Source organism: Thalassophryne amazonica, chromosome 21, assembly GCF_902500255.1.
Source record: "Thalassophryne amazonica chromosome 21, fThaAma1.1, whole genome shotgun sequence".
In the NCBI taxonomy this organism is placed as follows: Eukaryota; Metazoa; Chordata; class Actinopteri; order Batrachoidiformes; family Batrachoididae; genus Thalassophryne; species Thalassophryne amazonica.
Genome location: NC_047123.1, coordinates 10,031,865 through 10,049,429, shown reverse-complemented (window position 1 = coordinate 10,049,429; position 17,565 = coordinate 10,031,865). Strand labels below are relative to the sequence as shown.

General features: G+C 39.5%; 2 protein-coding genes across 2 annotated transcripts in view; both read left to right on the top strand.

Moving 5' to 3' along the window:
* Positions 1–1,788: 1,788 nt before the first annotated feature.
* atp5mpl (ATP synthase membrane subunit 6.8PL) lies at positions 1,789–10,401 on the top strand. The gene is made up of 4 exons (XM_034162663.1): positions 1,789–1,845; positions 3,910–4,039; positions 4,421–4,444; positions 10,276–10,401. Exons 2-4 carry the CDS (start codon positions 3,910–3,912, stop codon positions 10,287–10,289), a joined length of 168 nt encoding a protein of 55 aa, XP_034018554.1. The 5' UTR covers positions 1,789–1,845; the 3' UTR covers positions 10,290–10,401.
* Positions 10,402–12,992: 2,591 nt separating this feature from the next.
* gareml (GRB2 associated, regulator of MAPK1-like) overlaps positions 12,993–17,565 on the top strand; it is a 47,417-nt gene continuing 42,844 nt past the window's right edge. The window contains 2 exon segments of the mRNA XM_034162554.1: positions 12,993–13,007; positions 15,537–15,742. Coding sequence (XP_034018445.1) covers positions 15,631–15,742 — 112 coding nt within the window. The 5' untranslated portion in view covers positions 12,993–13,007; positions 15,537–15,630.

Below are 17,565 nucleotides of genomic sequence, written 5' to 3'. Positions count from 1 at the left end.
GGTGGTGGAGAGTGTGCCCAAGCATGAAAGACTGGTGACAGGAGTGGACTTCAATGGGCATGTTGGCGAAGGGAACAGAGGTGATGAGGAAGGAATGGGTAGATATGGTACCAAGGATAGGAATGCGGAAGGACATATGGGAGTTGATTTTGCAAAAAGGATGGAAATGGCTGTAGTGAACACCTACTTTAAGAAAAAGAATGAGCACAGGATGACATAAGGAGTGGAGGAAGGTGCACACAGGTGCACTACATAGGATGGTGGTTTGTAGGACAACTTTAGTGTTGAAGAAGAGGAAGAGAGTCAGAGCTCAACAAAGGATCAGATGGTGGAAGTTGAATGAGGAAGACTATTGTGTAAAAATTCAGTGAGCAGGTGAGAGAGGCACTGGATGGAAGGAAAGAAATTATGGACAATTGAAAAGTACTGCAGATGTGAGGGAGACAGCTAAAAAGGTACTGGGTGGGACATCTGGACAGTGGAAGGAAGACAATGAGACTTGGTGGTGGATTGAAGATGCTCAGGAAAGTATAAGGAGAAAGAGGTGGTGAAAAGAATTGAGATATTCAAAAAGATGAAGAAAGCAGATAGGAGTCCAAAGAGATGGGGAAAAGAGAAGTGGCAAAAGGCATATGGGGAGCTGTACATGAACTTGAACAGGAAGGAAGGAGAAAGGACTTGTACCAAAATAGCCAGATAAAGGGACAGAGCTGGAAAGGATTCTGGAAGCAGGTTAGGGTGGTAAAGGAAACAGATGGTAAAGTGCTGAGAGTTTGTTGAGAAGGTGGAGGGATATTTTGAGGAGCTGATGAATGAAGAAAATGAGAGAGAGAAAAGGCTGGATGATGTGGTGAGAGAAAGTCAGGAAGTACAAGAGATTAGTGAGGAAGAAGTGAGGGCAGCTATGAAGAGGATGAAGAATGGAAAGGCAGTTGGTTCAGATGACATTCCAGTGGAGGCATGGAAATGTCTAGGAGAAATGGCAGTGGAGTTTCTAACCAATTGTTTAGGAAATCTTGGAAAGTGAAAGGATACCTGAGGAGTGGAGAAAATCTATAAAATATATAAAAAAAAATCAAATGTAAACGCTTTTTCACATCACTGGTACCTTTGACCCCAAATAAATACTCCTCACAAATCTATGGACTGATTTATAATTAAATATTATGCTCTCTTCAGTGTACAACAAAAGTGGGAAGTCAGAAATCAAAATTATGCCTTTTTCCATTTCAACATGTTTGATGCACCAGTGTGGAAAAACCCTACGACATTCTCTGGATTTAATATTTCTTTTGTATGAACAACAAACTCTCATCAGACAGAGGGGGGAAAAGGCACAAGATGAATACATTAATATGTTGATTCAATTAAACATTAGATAAATATTATTATGCAAGCTGCCAATTTGGGTGGTTATGTCAAATGTTGACATTGGAGTTAAAAAAAAAACCTTTACCAGTTAATTGACCTCATAGGAATTCTAACCCGTTTGCAATTTCTTTGATTTTTTCCACATCTGAATTTAGAAATTTTATATTGACTAATACATTCTGCTCTTAGGTTGTGTCTATTTTATTAAATATTTAAGACATTTTTAAATAATTATAAAGTTATTTTTTAAATAAATTATTAGGTTTCTTCAGTGATCTTTCGACAGCACCAAAAAGTATTCTAGTAACTTACTTTTTTTTTTTGTCTTCCCGTTTTGTCCCCCTCAACCAGATAGTGAGTTAACTTGTGTCACCGTGTGGTGGTGCAATAGATTTACATGTCCGCGCACAGCTGCAACTTGAGGGAAGAAGAAGTGCTGATTTGACCTTCTTCCTGCAGTGTCGCGTTTAGAAGGTAGCGGCTGATTAAAATAGCTAAAACGCGGTTTTGAAGTAGTTTTAGTCAAAGCACAAAGTTGGTGCTTTATGTTAGTCCTCCAGAATGACTTTTATATATGTAATAATATACTTGCAGCGCCTGTGTGGTCCAGCTATTAGCTAGTTGCTAATGGTGGGAAGAGTTGATGCTGCTAACGTGCTAGCACGACATTTAGCACTAAGTGTCTAGGATAAGGATGTCACCAGTGGATGACACTAAGGATGTCACCTTTCATGTATTTCATTATTATTACCTTTCTGCAAACGGCAGCTGGGAACCACGCCAGTATGATAATGAACTTCTGTCATTCAAGTTACTTAAGAGTAATTATGTTGTTGAGACCTGATCGAACACGCTGATCAAGAGCAACTAAACCGAGGGTCAGGCTAACTCTTGAGAAAGGGTAACGTGTTGTTCTCAAGCGGTTGACTTTATATGAATGAGAATTAAATTTATGGTTACGTATCGCAGATTTTAAATTAGCTGATTCAGGCATAAGTTTAGCTTACGGTTGGATTGTTACACACGGAATTGTGGAAGTTTAGCTCTGATCTCACCTGCCCTTCATGTTATCCATGTATACCTGCTGCAATCACAGATGAGTAAAGTCTGGTGTTTTCTCACTCTTGATCGGTATGTATGTGGAGAAAGGTCCAAGAGGGAGCAGGCTGGCTTTACATCTGCTGACTCCACCAGGTGATTTCACTGATGAACTCATCCCATCTGCTCAAATCATGTTAATTTGTGAAATGACCTGGTGGAGTCAGTAGTTGCAAAGAGAAACCTGCTCTCTCTTGGCCCTTTCTGGAATGTCTCTGGCCACTAGTACCTTAAAGGACTTATGAATAGCATTTGAAATATTCAAATGACAGCCATAGCTATTTGTCTTAAAACAAATTTAAATGGTCTGTTGTGTAAAGTTTAAAGCAACACTCCCTCTGTGCTCTGAGCCTTTCTGTCTGCTGCTTACATTTTTAGTACATGCATGTTTCATGCATGACATTTCTACATGTGTACCTGCTTTGTGAAAGTTGCTCCTCTTCAAATTTATAAAAAGACTGCAGTATTCAATACTCATTCCATAGATTATTTTCCCCCTCCCCATGATAGCAGCAGCTTTCCATAAATCCCATTTAGAGGCTTCAGACCAGAGCATGCACAACATGCTGAGCTGGTTTTGATGTAAACTATGGAGGCCCACCATATTCTGTCATCCTGCTGCAGATCCATAGATAAGTTACAGTTCTCATAATGTAGGTTTATCTTAATGTGTGTGGTGACCAAGTGGTTAGTGCGCTTGGTTTCAGTGTGGAAGGTTTCCGGTTCAAAACCCACTCCTGCCACATTTATCCATGTAATGTGGTGAAAAACATGTGCCAAGTCAGCATGCAGGCCCACCTTGGAGCTGCTGTGGCGACCCCAAGTAAAAAAACTAAGTGAACAGCTGAAGAAGCTTACTATCTTAATGTTGTGCTTCTACAAAGCACTAGTAAGTCGCATTTAAAAAAAACACTAACTAGTTGAAGCTATGTTGTTGTGAATGTACAGTAGCAGATAGATGACATTACTGCTGAAGTTATAATTGATGGATCGTAGTCCCATAGGACTCTGTGTTAAAATGTCCAACTTTAGAGCTGAAATAAACATGTTTACAGCCTGGTACAAAAATGGTTTTAGTTTCAATAGCTAGTTTTCTCCTCCATGACAACTGTACAGGGGTGATGAATATTTTCTGACTTCTTACTTTGACATTTTAAACCATAATGTTTTGTAAATTTGGGGCGTAGTTGCTTTGAGTGACAGTGGCTGAAGTTAGCGACTCCACCTCTTGTCTTTAGTTCGGTGGCCACTCAATGCTGCTGGTAGTGGAGACTGTGTCATTTTGGGGTATTTTATTACAAACACCTGGAATAATACAGCTTGATGTGTGGTGAAACATCCTAAAGGATCATTTAAGAATTACAAAAATATTTTTCAGCCTGTATAAATAGTATGAACTTTTCTGTTTTGTTTTTTTTTCCTTTACCTCCCTACATACAGATGTCTGGACTACAGGTTGGAATTAAGAATTTGTGGGCCAGGTTGGGCCCATACTACACTAAGGCATACCCAGAGGTGTGGGTTGGTTTCGTTCTCACGACATATGCCTATTACAAAATTTCCTATGGAGGTGAGTACTTAATGACTGACGTAGGAAATGAAGCTGTGCTTTTCCATACCAACTGTGTTTTCTTGCATGGATTTTGAGAAGTGATTTGGGGTAATTTTGGGGTGCTGAATCTGAATCTGAGCTCAGATTTCCTCCATCACGTGAAACTAACAGAAACAAACACTAAAAATAATTACAAAATAAGTGAAATTCATCACTGGATTAATGCTACCAGAAATGAGTTTATATCGGCTAAAAATAAAAACTGATGTTATGACACAATGCATTGTGGTTTGATTTATTTTTTTTCTCTCTCTCTCCTTTCTTTCTCCTGTATGTGATAGGGAGAGTTGTAAGTGAAAGTTTTGCAGTTATTAATATCACGTCTTTAATTTCTTACAGGAAAGAAGAAGGCTGTGCAGGACAGTAAGTAGTCATACAACACGTTACTAAATTAATTTGACTTTTACCATCTGAAGTGACAAACCTACACTTTAACTTTTGCTGTGTAGAAACTTATTGGAAATCACGGAATTCGGTTATGTTAAACCATTAAAGAAGCAGGTCTCATTTTAGAATTCCCTCACTAATGCTAATGTACGTTAGCCGTGGTGTCTTCCTGCAGGAGGGTTTGAATCGTTTCCCCACACATGCTGACTGTTCGCTGTTTAATGTGCAGGTTAAGAAGTGTGTTACGATCACATGTGTTCCAGTCGGTGACAGGAAAATCCCATAAAATCAGTCAATAAGTAAAAGTAATATGAGTATATGTGTGTGTGTGTGTGTGTGTGTGTGTGTGTGTGTGTGTGTGTGTGTGTGTGTGTGTGTGTGTGTGTGTATTTATTTTATGAAAGAAGACAAGTTGAATTTATTTTTGTATTTCTACATTTATTTCTGTGTGTGATAAGTGGGTGGGCGGGCCTAACCTCACTCGGCCCAGGGTTGGTCAGCTCTGCGAACCAGACAGAAATGACCTGTTTTTATGCTAACCTGTCAGCCGCACATTAGGTCCTCCAGTGGCAGACCTGCTGCAGGTTGCAGCAGCTTACCAGCTGCTGTCATTTTCAACAGATAACCTGTGTGACTGGGGTTCATTTATCACGCCTCTTTAACCAATCCTCCACTGAGTGAGGTTAGGACCACCTACCTTATTAAGATACAGACAGAGATACAAAAAAATTAAAAGGAAATCTAGAAAACAAATGTAGAAATACAAAAAATAATACATGTAGAAATCCATTAATAATTAAATGTAGAAATACATTAAAAGAGATGAATATTTAAAAAAAATGTGTAAAAATACAGAAATAGCCCCAAATAATAGTTGATGCCTGGGAATGAAGAAATAAATCCCAGATGGTAGTTTATTGTAATTACTCCCCTTTACATGAGTATCTAATGTGTTGATTTGAGAGATATATATATATATATATATACACTCAACAAAAATATAAACGCAACACTTTTGGTTTTGCTCCCATTTTGTATGAGATGAACTCAAAGATCTAAAACTTTTTCCACATACACAATATCACCATTTCCCTCAAATATTGTTCACAAACCAGTCTAAATCTGTGATAGTGAGCACTTCTCCTTTGCTGAGATAATCCATCCCACCTCACAGGTGTGCCATACCAAGATGCTGATTAGACACCATGATTAGTGCACAGGTGTGCCTTAGACTGCCCACAATAAAAGGCCACTCTGAAAGGTGCAGTTTTATCACACAGCACAATGCCACGGATGTCGCAAGATTTGAGGGAGCGTGCAATTGGCATGCTGACAGCAGGAATGTCAACCAGAGCTGTTGCTCGTGTATTGAATGTTCATTTCTCTACCATAAGCCGTCTCCAAAGGTGTTTCAGAGAATTTGGCAGTACATCCAACCAGCCTCACAACCGCAGACCACGTGTAACCACACCAGCCCAGGACCTCCACATCCAGCATGTTCACCTCCAAGATCGTCTGAGACCAGCCACTCGGACACTGCTGAAACAATCGGTTTGCATAACCAAAGAATTTCTGCACAAACTGTCAGAAACCGTCTCAGGGAAGCTCATCTCCATGCTCGTCGTCCTCATCGGGGTCTCGACCTGACTCCAGTTCGTCGTCGTAACCGACTTGAGTGGGCAAATGCTCACATTCGCTGGTGTTTGGCACGTTGGAGAGGTGTTCTCTTCACGGATGAATCCCGGTTCACACTGTTCAGGGCAGATGGCAGACAGCGTGTATGGCGTCGTGTGGGTGAGCGGTTTTCTGATGTCAATGTTGTGGATCGAGTGGCCCATGGTGGCGGTGGGGTTATGGTATGGGCAGGTATCTGTTATGGACGAAGAACACAGGTGCATTTTATTGATGGCATTTTGAATGCACAGAGATACCGTGACAAGATCCTGAGGCCCATTGTTGTGCCATACATCCAAGAACATCACCTCATGTTGCAGCAGGATAATGCACAGCCCCATGTTGCAAGGATCTGTACACAATTCTTAGAAGCTGAAAATGTCCCAGTTCTTGCATGGCCGGCATACTCACCGGACATGTCACCCATTGAGCATGTTTGGGATGCTCTGGACCGGCGTACACGACAGCGTGTAGCAGTTCCTGCCAATATCCAGCAACTTCGCACAGCCATTGAAGAGGAGTGGACCAACATTCCACAGGCCACAAGTGACAACCTGATCAACTCTGTGAAGGAGATGTGTTGCACTGCATGAGGCAAATGGTGGTCACACCAGATACTGACTGGTATCCCCCCCCCAATAAAACAAAACTGCACCTTTCAGAGTGGCCTTTTATTGTGGGCAGTCTAAGGCACACCTGTGCACTAATCATGGTGTCTAATCAGCATCTTGATATGGCACACCTGTGAGGTGGGATGGATTATCTCAGCAAAGTAGAAGTGCTCACTATCACAGATTTAGACTGGTTGTGAACAATATTTGAGTGAAATGGTGATATTGTGTATGTGGAAAAAGTTTTAGATCTTTGAGTTCATCTCCTACAAAATGGGAGCAAAACCAAAAGTGTTGTGTTTATATTTTTGTTGAGTGTGTGTGTGTATATATATATGTATGTGTATATATATATACACACTTTACTACTACTATTTTTTTTTTGTCCTCTGTAATCCCAAGCAGCCATAAAAGCAGTGTTGTTGGGGTGAAGAAAAGGGTGACACCACTGAACAAAAAAACGGGCGGAGAAACATCAGTTTTCTGTGTAGTTACAGAGTCTGTCCACTAGATGTCACTGCCATGTAGAAGATCCACGCCTGCCATCAGTCTCACTTCCAGCTCTGCTTTCCTGAAGATTTCACACACTGATAAGACACAGGGGCACTTTATGGACCAAATGGCTAAAAGAGTAACCAGTTGTACAACCCCTGGCAAAAATTATGGAATCACCGGCCTCAGAGGATGTTCATTCAGTTGTTTAATTTTGTAGGAAAAAAGCAGATCACAGACATGACACAAAACTAAAGTCATTTCAAATGGCAACTTTCTGGCTTTAAGAAACACTAAGAAATCAGGAAAGAAAATGTGGCAGTCAGTAACGGTTACTTTTTTAGACCAAGCAGAGGGAAAAAAATATGGAATCATTCAGTTCTGAGGAAAAAATGATGGAATCATGAAAAACAAAAGAACGCTCCAACACATCACTAGTATTTTGTTGTACCACCTCTGGCTTTTATAACAGCTTGCAGTCTCTGAGGCATGGACTTAATGAGTGACAAACAGTACTCTTCATCAATCTGGCTCCAACTTTCTCTGATTTGCTGTTGCCAGAGCAGCTTTGCAGGTTGGAGCCTTGTCATAGACCATTTTCTTCAACTTCCAGCAAAGATTTTCAATTGGATTAAGATCCAGACTATTTGCAGGCCATGACATTGACCCTATGTGTCTTTTTGCAAGGAATGTTTTCACAGTTTTTGCTCTATGGCAAGATGCATTATCATCTTGAAAAATGATTTCATCATCCCCAAACATCCTTTCAATTGATGGGATAAGAAAAGTGTCCAAAATATCAACGTAAACTTGTGCATTTACCTGACATGCAGCCCCATATCATCAATGACTGTGGAAACATTCAGGCAGTCATCTTTATAAATCTCATTGGAACGGCACCAAACAAAAGTTCCAGCATCGTCACCTTGCCCAATGCAGATTCGAGATTCATCACTGAATATGACTTTCATCCAGTCATCCACAGTCCACGATTGCTTTTCCTTAGCCCATTGTAACCTTGTTTTTTTTTCTGTTTAGGTGTTAATGATGGCTTTCGTTGATCTTTTCTGTATGTAAATCCCATTTCCTTTAGGCAGTTTCTTACAGTTCGGTCACAGACGTTGACTCCAGTTTTCTCCCATTCGTTCCTCATTTGTTTTGTTGTGCATTTTCGATTTTTGAGACATATTGCTTTGTTTTCTGTCTTGACGCTTTGATGTCTTCCTTGGTCTACCAGTATGTTTGCCTTTAACAACCTTCCCATGTTGTTTGTATTTGGTCCAGTGTTTAGACACAGCTGACTGTGAACAACCAACATCTTTTGCAACATTGCGTGATGATTTACCCTCTTTAAGAGTTTGATAATCCTCTCCTTTGTTTCAATTGACATCTCTCGTGTTGGAGCCATGATTCATGTCAGTCCACTTGGTGCAACAGCTCTCCAAGGTGTGATCACTCCTTTTTAGATGCAGACTAATGAGCAGACCTGATTTGATGCACGTGTTAGTTTTGGGAATGAAAATTTACAGGGTGATTCTATAATTTATTCCTCAGAGTTGAGTGAGTCCATATTTTTTTCCCTCTGCTTGGTCTAAAAAAGTAACCGTTACTGACTGCCACAATTTTTTTTTCTTGATTTCTTATAGTATTTCTTAAAGCCAGAAAGTTGCCATTTGAAATGACTTTAGTTTTGTGTCATGTCTGTGATCTGCTTTTTTTTTTTTACAAAATTAAACAACTGAATGAACATCCCCCGAGGCCGGTGATTCCATAATTATTGCCAGGAGTTGTATAACCAAGTGTTGCACAGACACACACCATACAGCTGCACTGCAAAAATTAAGATTTTCTACCTTACCGTCAAATACCATCACTATTGGTACATTCCTAAAATAAAACTATCAATAATTCATCTGCAGCTTTTGCAGACATCAGCAAATTCCCACCATGTGAGTGTCCACGTGCAGGTGTGTGCGTCTGTGGGTGGTAATAAACATGAATAAATTATTCCACTGCCGTCAGTCAGAGCAGGAGGATCCATGCAGCAGACTGAGCAACGTTATGTGAGGAGAAATCCTGCTGCAGTGTAGACTAACTAACTTCAGTCTACGCTGGAGAAGTTGTTGTGTACTCAACTGCATGTATTTTAAAGGGGTTATTAATGTTGTCAAATTTATTTCTATGTGCCTTTTTTGTAAATAAGCATAATTCACTTCTGAGCACAATTACTGCAGCAGGACACGCCCTGATTGTCACCAAATGTGATATATGCATTATAAAGCCTATGGATTTTAGGGTCAAAAGGTCAAAATCAGTGCGCTGTACTTTGTAAAAACCTTGTGCAGAAATGTGTCACTTATCACTGTTTGGCTTGAGTGCTGTTGGTTAGTGCAGAACACATTTTTGGATCATTACAAGTCAACTTCCTCTTCAGAGTTAATCTCTGATAGATTTATTGTACCACAAGCAGGCCTCACATCACTAAGGAAGAGGGGAAAATGAACGGCCTGGAATGAGTGACTGTCCTGGGGTATAGTATAAACTGTAGAGGTGCTCGTTCAGAGATGGCTGTGAGGAGGAGCCCCAGTTGTGGAGATCATGTATAATTGTGCTGCACTTCTACAGTCAGACCCTTGAATTCAGCCACAGGTTCCCCAGTTAACCCCAAATTCTCCCAATTAGTCATTAAGAAGCTTTTAAAAGTAATTCCATTGATGTGTGAAATCTTCATGCTGTTTAAACAGGGATTTATTTTGGTTTATGTAAACATTTGATTCAATGAACATATGAATTGGTCGATTAAAAATGGAAATAAATGCATCCTGTAATTCAGTTTTTTTTTTTTAAATAAAAGTAATAAAATAAACATTCTGACCATATTGCTGCACAGTTGGAAAACAATCAGGTTTGCAAGTGTTTGGTCAGGGTGTATGTAAACCTATGGCCTCCACTGTAGCTAATAAGTGAGTAGTTGGAGAATCTTTCTGTATCTCGTCACATTTGTCAAACATTGTCCTCATGTGTTTGCAGAACTGTCCCACTGATGTTTGCAGCATACTGCCTGACTCCGCCCACTGTGGAAAAAGGCTCCGGTCCACAACCCCACCCTCAAGTTTTTGTTAATATGGAACAAATAAACTTATTCACAGTCTTGGAGTTGTTGTTTTGTTTTCTGGATGTGTCATTTGTTGTCATCGGTCTGTGGTAGAACTTAACCACCTGTAGGTGGAGTTTTTTGCTGCAGGTTGACCAGTAACACCTGCCATCGAGATGACGCCGGAATCTGACAGGAAATACGGTGTTACCATCCACGGTTTTCACAATGAACAATTCCTGAGTGGGTGTAATCAGATCCATGCAGGATGGATGGAGCTGATAAATGTATCACAAATTAAACTTTCTTTAAACAATATTTTTTTTTCCCCAAAACATGTGATGAAGTTGTCCTTTTACCCAATAGTTTCTAAATGTCACATTCCTCAGATTAACCATTTTAAAGGTGGAAATGTGCTTTCATGTTGATGTTTCTTTATGATGTGATTATCAGGATGTCTAATTGGGGTCATGACCTTTCCAGTCTCTGATGGTGTCAAATTGCCTTCCACATTGGAACTGTTGAAACTAAAAATGTTAATTAACCTACAGACTTCATTTTAAATCTCATACTTTGACGACATTTAGGAAAAAATGGAACTGTTGTTGATTATGCTGTTATGGCAATTATGTCCCTGATAATTTGAAAATAAAACGGTATAATCCCAAATAATGAACACTGATTTTCTAAAAGAAAAGACACTTTTCATAATGGTTGTGTTTTCCTTATAAATATTTGTTTCAAAATATTTAGAAAGTTTTATTTTACAGATGTTGGGACATATTAAATGTGTGCTGTACTTTATGCTGCCAAATCTATTTCTAGAAGATGAAAACTTGAGAATCAGGAAACAGATGGTGATGGAGAAGTAGATGAGCACTCAGCGCTGCTGTCCATCAGCCAACAGTCCACATCTGAATCCTTGATCATAAACATGCTTTAGTTTCATGAGTTAAATAATTACGTGTGTCATTGAAAGGAAATATGGTAATGTGTGAGAGCAGAGGGCAGAGCCTTTAACCTTAATGCTGACCCTTAATACTGATTCCTTTGACCTTTCAACAATAACTCCACCACCTCCTGGTGACCACCAGAGCAAGCCAGGGAGAGCAGTGTGTCTTTTATTGATCAGAGGCTAGGTAATCACTCTCTAAATGGTCAATTATTGATCAAAGGATCAATAATCACTGTCAGTGGTCAAGATTTGCATCAAAGTGAACAGGATCTAAGGTCAGAATCAAAGTCAGAAAATTTGATCAAATACTAGGTATCAATGTTTAGTGATCAGAACTAAAATACTGTGATTGCGATGAAAAAAACTTAATACCATCAAGTTTATGGGATCAGGATCAAAGATTAGTGATCAGGATCAACACTCATAATAAAAGATCAGGAAAATGTTTAAAGGTACTCGATCAGAATCAAGGAGCCTTAAGATGACCTTTGATACAAATCACTGACATTTGATCCTGGTTGCTGATTTTTGATAGTTATTGTTGACACGTAATGCAAATTGCTAGCTATTTATACACAGATAAATAGACGCAACATGTCCATATTGGTGAGATAAATTCTGAATTTTTGAAGATTACATGTGGGGTGCCCCAGGGTTCAGTCCTTGGGCCGTTGTTCCTGTTATAAATTTTATGTTTTGGTTCTAAGTCTGTGAGTTGTATTTTGCTTGCCAATGATATGACTGTGTTTTGTAGTGGAGATTATTTGGGACAGTGGACATGTTGGAGAGGGAACTACTGAACAAACTAACACTTAATCTTGGTAAAACAAAGTGTATTATATTTGGAAATAAGCCCAGGAATTTAAGTAGAAATTTAGTATTAAATGATGCTGAAACTGAAATTGTAACTGAAACCAAATTTCTTGGAGTTTTTATTGATGATAAATTAAGATGAAAAACATATTAATTATGATAAACCTAAAATCTCAAAAGCCATCGCAATGCACAATTCCTCTCCCAGCATTCGTTAGTTACGTTATATCATTCATTACTTGTCCCATATATTACCTATTGCATTGAGGTTTGGGGAAACATACAAATCCAATATTTTTATTACAAAAAGCTATAAGAGTTATCAGTAATAAACCATATCGTGAGCCAACAAACCCATTATTGGTCTGTTAACACATTTTGAAATTCTGGGACATGGTTGATTATATCACAGTACATATCAGTTATAAAGTTAAAAGTAAATTTTTGCTTCAACATGTCCAGGATCTGTTTAAAATGAGGGAGTCCAGCTATAATTTGAGAGGAACGTTAGTATTTGATAAAGACTCAAACTACTGTAAAAAGAAATTGTGTTTCCGTAAAAGGCGTAAAAATTTGTAATAATTGTTCTGATAGCTTTAAGTTATCTGGTACATTTTACTGAACAACTTTAAGTCGACTACTTAATGTATTTTTTTTTTTTTTTTATCAAAGTTCATAATAGTTTGGCGTTACAGGTTCAGCACTTTACTGAATAACTTGAATAACTCTACTGAATGTATTTTTTTAGCAAAGTTCATAATAGTTTGGCGTTACAGGTTCAACACACTATTGAATGTATTTTGTCTCAATATTGATTATTGTTATTTAACACACACACACACTTGAGAGTTGTCAGACATCCCCCTTACCTCTCTCAGGATGCCGCACACACACATACAGGTTCAGCACTTAACTGACTACTGAATGTATTCTTATCAATGATTATTGTTTTTAAATTGTGGTTTTGTTAAGCTATTTACAACCCCTGGCAAAAATTATGGAATCACAGGCCTCGGAGGATGTTCATTCAGTTGTTTAATTTTGTAGAAAAAAAGCAGATCACAGACATGACACAAAACTAAAGTCATTTCAAATGGCAACTTTCTGGCTTTAAGAAACACTAAGAAATCAAGAAAAAAAAAAGATTGTGGCAGTCAGTAACGGTTACTTTTTTAGACCAAGCAGAGGAAAAAAATATGGAATCACTCAATTCTGAGGAAAAAATTATGGAATCACCCTGTAAATTTTCATCCCCAAAACTAACACCTGCATCATATCAGATCTGCTCGTTAGTCTGCATCTAAAAAGGAGTGATCACACCTTGGAGAGCTGTTGCACCAAGTGGACTGACATGAATCATGGCTCCAACACGAGAGATGTCAGTTGAAACAAAGGAGAGGATTATCAAACTCTTAAAAGAGAGTAAATCATCACGCAATGTTGCAAAAGATGTTGGTTGTTCACAGTCAGCTGTGTCTAAACTCTGGACCAAATACAAACAACATGGGAAGGTTGTTAAAGGCAAACATACTGGTAGACCAAGGAAGACATCAAAGCGTCAAGACAGAAAACTTAAAGCAACATGTCTCAAAAATCGAAAAATGTACAACAAAACAAATGAGGAACGAATGGGAGGAAACTGGAGTCAACGTCTGTGACCGAACTGTAAGAAACCGCCTAAAGGAAATGGGATTTACATACAGAAAAGCTAAACGAAAGGCATCATTAACACCTAAACAGAAAAAAAACAAGGTTACAATGGGCTAAGGAAAAGCAATTGTGGAATGTGGATAACTGGATGAAAGTCATATTCAGTGATGAATCTCGAATCTGCATTGGGCAAGGTGATGATGCTGGAACTTTTGTTTGGTGCCTTTCCAATGAGATTTATAAAGATGACTGCCTGAAGAGAACATGTAAATTTCCACAGTCATTGATGATATGGGGCTGCATGGCAGGTAAAGGCACTGGGGAGATGGCTGTCATTACATCATCAATAAATGCACAAGTTTACGTTGATATTTTGGACAATTGAAAGGATATTTGGGGATGATGAAATCATTTTTCAAGATGATAATGCATCTTGCCATAGAGCAAAAACTGCAAAAACATTCCTTGCAAAAAGGGTCAATGTCATGGCATAGGGTCAATGTCAATGAGCAGATCTGATTTGATGCAGGTGTTAATTTGGGGGATGAAAATTTACAGGGTGATTCCATAATTTTTTCCTCAGAATTGAGTGATTCCATATTTTTTTCCTCTGCTTGGTCTTTTTTTCTTGATTTCTTATAGTGTTTCTTAAAGCCAGAAAGTTGCCATTTGAAATGACTTTAGTTTTGTGTCATGTCTGTGATCTGCTTTTTTTCTACAAAATTAAACAACTGAATGAACATCCTCTGAGGCCAGTGATTCCATAATTTTTTGCCAGGGGTTGTAGGGTTGCACATTGAATGGATTGCAAAAAATGAACTGTTTAGTTAGTTGTTTTCCATGGTGGATAGTCTAAAAACGTAAGATTAAGAATGTTGGAATGAATGTTATGAAGTGTTACTTTATTATTGCTTTTATTACAAACTGTTTGATGAAATTTCCTGATATCTACAACATGTTCTCTTGTTTTAAAATCAGAAAGACTGAAAAAAAAATGGATGGATTTATTGCATTTTGCATTGCATTTTGAAAAAAGAATGAGTGGATTTATAGCATTTTGGAAAAAAAAAATAAAATAAACTTTGGATTATAAACAATAACATTGTTGTTAGATTTGTCAATTATTGTTGAAAATGTTCAGACTAAACCAACCATCTATTACAACAGGACAAACTATTTGCAAAATTTGTTGATCTGGATAAATAAGTCATTTTTCTCAAAACAATCTAAATGGATTTAAAGCGTTTTGGAAAAGAGCTCTTCATATATATATATATATATATATATATATATATATATATATATATATATATATATATAAAATATTTTCTGCAATAACTTTGAAACAAAAAGTGCTAGAAAGATGTGCATATGAATCCGCAAACTGATCACAATATATCAATATATTTTTTATTTCCCAGAGCTTCACCTCGGACATCCAGCTGCAGGTAATTAGTGGCAGCAAACTCAAAACACTGTTTCGCAATGTTTCGAAACTTTTTGCAACACTCTGGAATCTATATCCGACAGAAAGACGTGCCGAACATTGCCACCTAGTGGACGGATCGGGAATGTGCACCCATGTGTCAAATTGTGGCTTTAGTCAGTGAACGTACGTGCACGAGCACGCGCGTACGCACGTGACTTCTTACCTAAAAACCCTCAAGAGAAACTGATCAAAATGTGTCAAGTACACGCGGGGGAAAAAACCCGCAAAAGGGGAGCAACACTGAGCGGAAACTGCACGTTTGTTATTTGGCTCACGTGTTAGAGAGAGAGAGAGAGAGAGAGTATGATGATGGCGCCGCCGTCCGTGGCTCCTCTCACCCCGCTGGTACCAGCATCACCTCCGGTCCAGTGATGATTCGGGACGATGGAGAAGTTGTCGGTGAGCGTGTCGGAGATCGCGTGGAGTCCGCTCGCGCTGCCTCTGGACGCGGTGGTCAGCAAGTTCCGGCTGCCCACGCTGGTTCGTCTGGATCGCGGTAAGACCCACAGACCGAACCGGACCCAAGTTTGACTGTGAGCAGCTGATCGCCACTGAAATCCATCAGGATCAACAGCAGCTGAACCTCAGAGAACTTTTACTGATCAGCGTATAGCAATAATAATAATAATAATGTTGTTTGTCCTGTTAAATTATTAAGTTGGATATATAATATAATATATTTTATTATGTTAACTGATTCAGAGCTGTTATGAATCTTGGTGGCTATATGAACTCTTTCAGAGTTGTCTCGGTCTTGGTGGCTTCCCTCACTAGTCTCCTTCTTGCACGGTCACTGTTTTTGAGAACTGACAGATTTACATTACTGTTTGATTTATTAATGACTGTTTCAAATCCGAAGCAAACTGAATGATTTTAAAATGTTCATGTGTCCATAACTTGAGGTGTCGAAAGACAATGGGCTTTTTCATTGTTGTTTAGAAAATATTTATTACCTCTGCAGAGGAGGTCTTGTTTTCACCGGGGTTTGCCTGTGAGCAGGATAACTCAAAAAGTTATGAAGTGATTTCAGTGAAATTTGGTGAGTACATATGACATTCCAGGAAATAAGGGACTCAGTTTTGGAGGTGATCTGTAATATATTCTGGAACGGAGATCCAGAAGAATGTTTGGAACATTGCAATGTTTAACTCATAAAGGTGTGAGCAGATGTTGATAAAATTTGGTGAGCAGGTGGATAGTGTCTTAGAAAATGAGGGATTTTATTTAGAATTTGATCCGGAACATATTTTGGATCCAGATGAAGTTTTAAGCATTACATGGTCTCTGCAGAGGTATGTGCTTTCAGAGTGCCTTCGAATTCATTGTCGTATATACCTGACCAAACCCAAGAGATTATGGCTGTAAATTTTACTACTGTGGCCCCACTGTGTCCCATTGTAATCCATGTGTGACCCCCTTCGTGGCTTTCTGCGGCCCCTCTTTGGCCCTATGTGGGGGCACCGTACTATCCCTCTCTCTGTAACCTCTGTGTCCTGTGTGGCACTCAGTAACCTCTCCATGGCACTTTGTGGCACCTCTATAACCTCACCTTTTCCCTGTGTGGCCCCTCAATAACCTCACTGTTGCCATGTGTGGTGCTTGATAACCTCACCGTTGCATTCTATAACCTCACCATCACCCTGTGTGGCCCCTCTATAAACTCACTGTTGCTCTGTGTGGGACTCTATAACTACACGTTGCCCTGTGTGGCCCCTCTATTACTTCAATGTTGCCCTGTGTGGCCGCCCCTTTATAACCTCACCATTGCCCTGTGTGGCCCCTCTATAACCTCACCGTTGCTCTGTGTGGCCCCTATATAACCTCACCGTCGCTCTGTGTGGCCCCTCGATAACCTCACCTTTTCACTGCGTGGCACTCTATAACCTAACTGTTGCCCCATGTGGCATTTTATAACCTCACCATTGCCCTGTGTGGCACTCTATAACCTCACCGTTGCCCTGTGTGGCCCCTCTATAACCTCACCGTTGCTCTGTGTGGCCCCTCAATAACCTCACCGTTGCCCTGTGTGGCACTCTATAACCTGACTGTTGCCCTCAGTGGCCCCTCTATAACCTCACAATTGCACTGTGTGGCCCCACTATAACCTCACCATTGCCCTGTTCTGCCCATCTATAACCTCACCGTTGCCCTGTGTGGCCCCTCTATAACCTCACCGTTGCTCTGTGTGGCCCCTCGATAACCTCACCGTTGCCCTGTGTGGCACTCTATAACCTGACTGTTGCCCTCAGTGGCCCCTCTATAATCTCACAATTGCTCTGTGTGGCCCCTATATAACTTCACCGTTGCCCTGTATGACCC

What these genes read in the sequence shown, in the direction of transcription:
- atp5mpl (XM_034162663.1), top strand. Translation starts at nt 3,910, where the DNA reads ATGTCTGGACTACAGGTTGGAATTAAGAATTTGTGGGCCAGGTTGGGC. An exon ending in TTACAAAATTTCCTATGGAG is followed by an intron (nt 4,040 to 4,420) that starts GTGAGTACTTAA and finishes AATTTCTTACAG; the next exon opens with GAAAGAAGAAGGCTGTGCAG.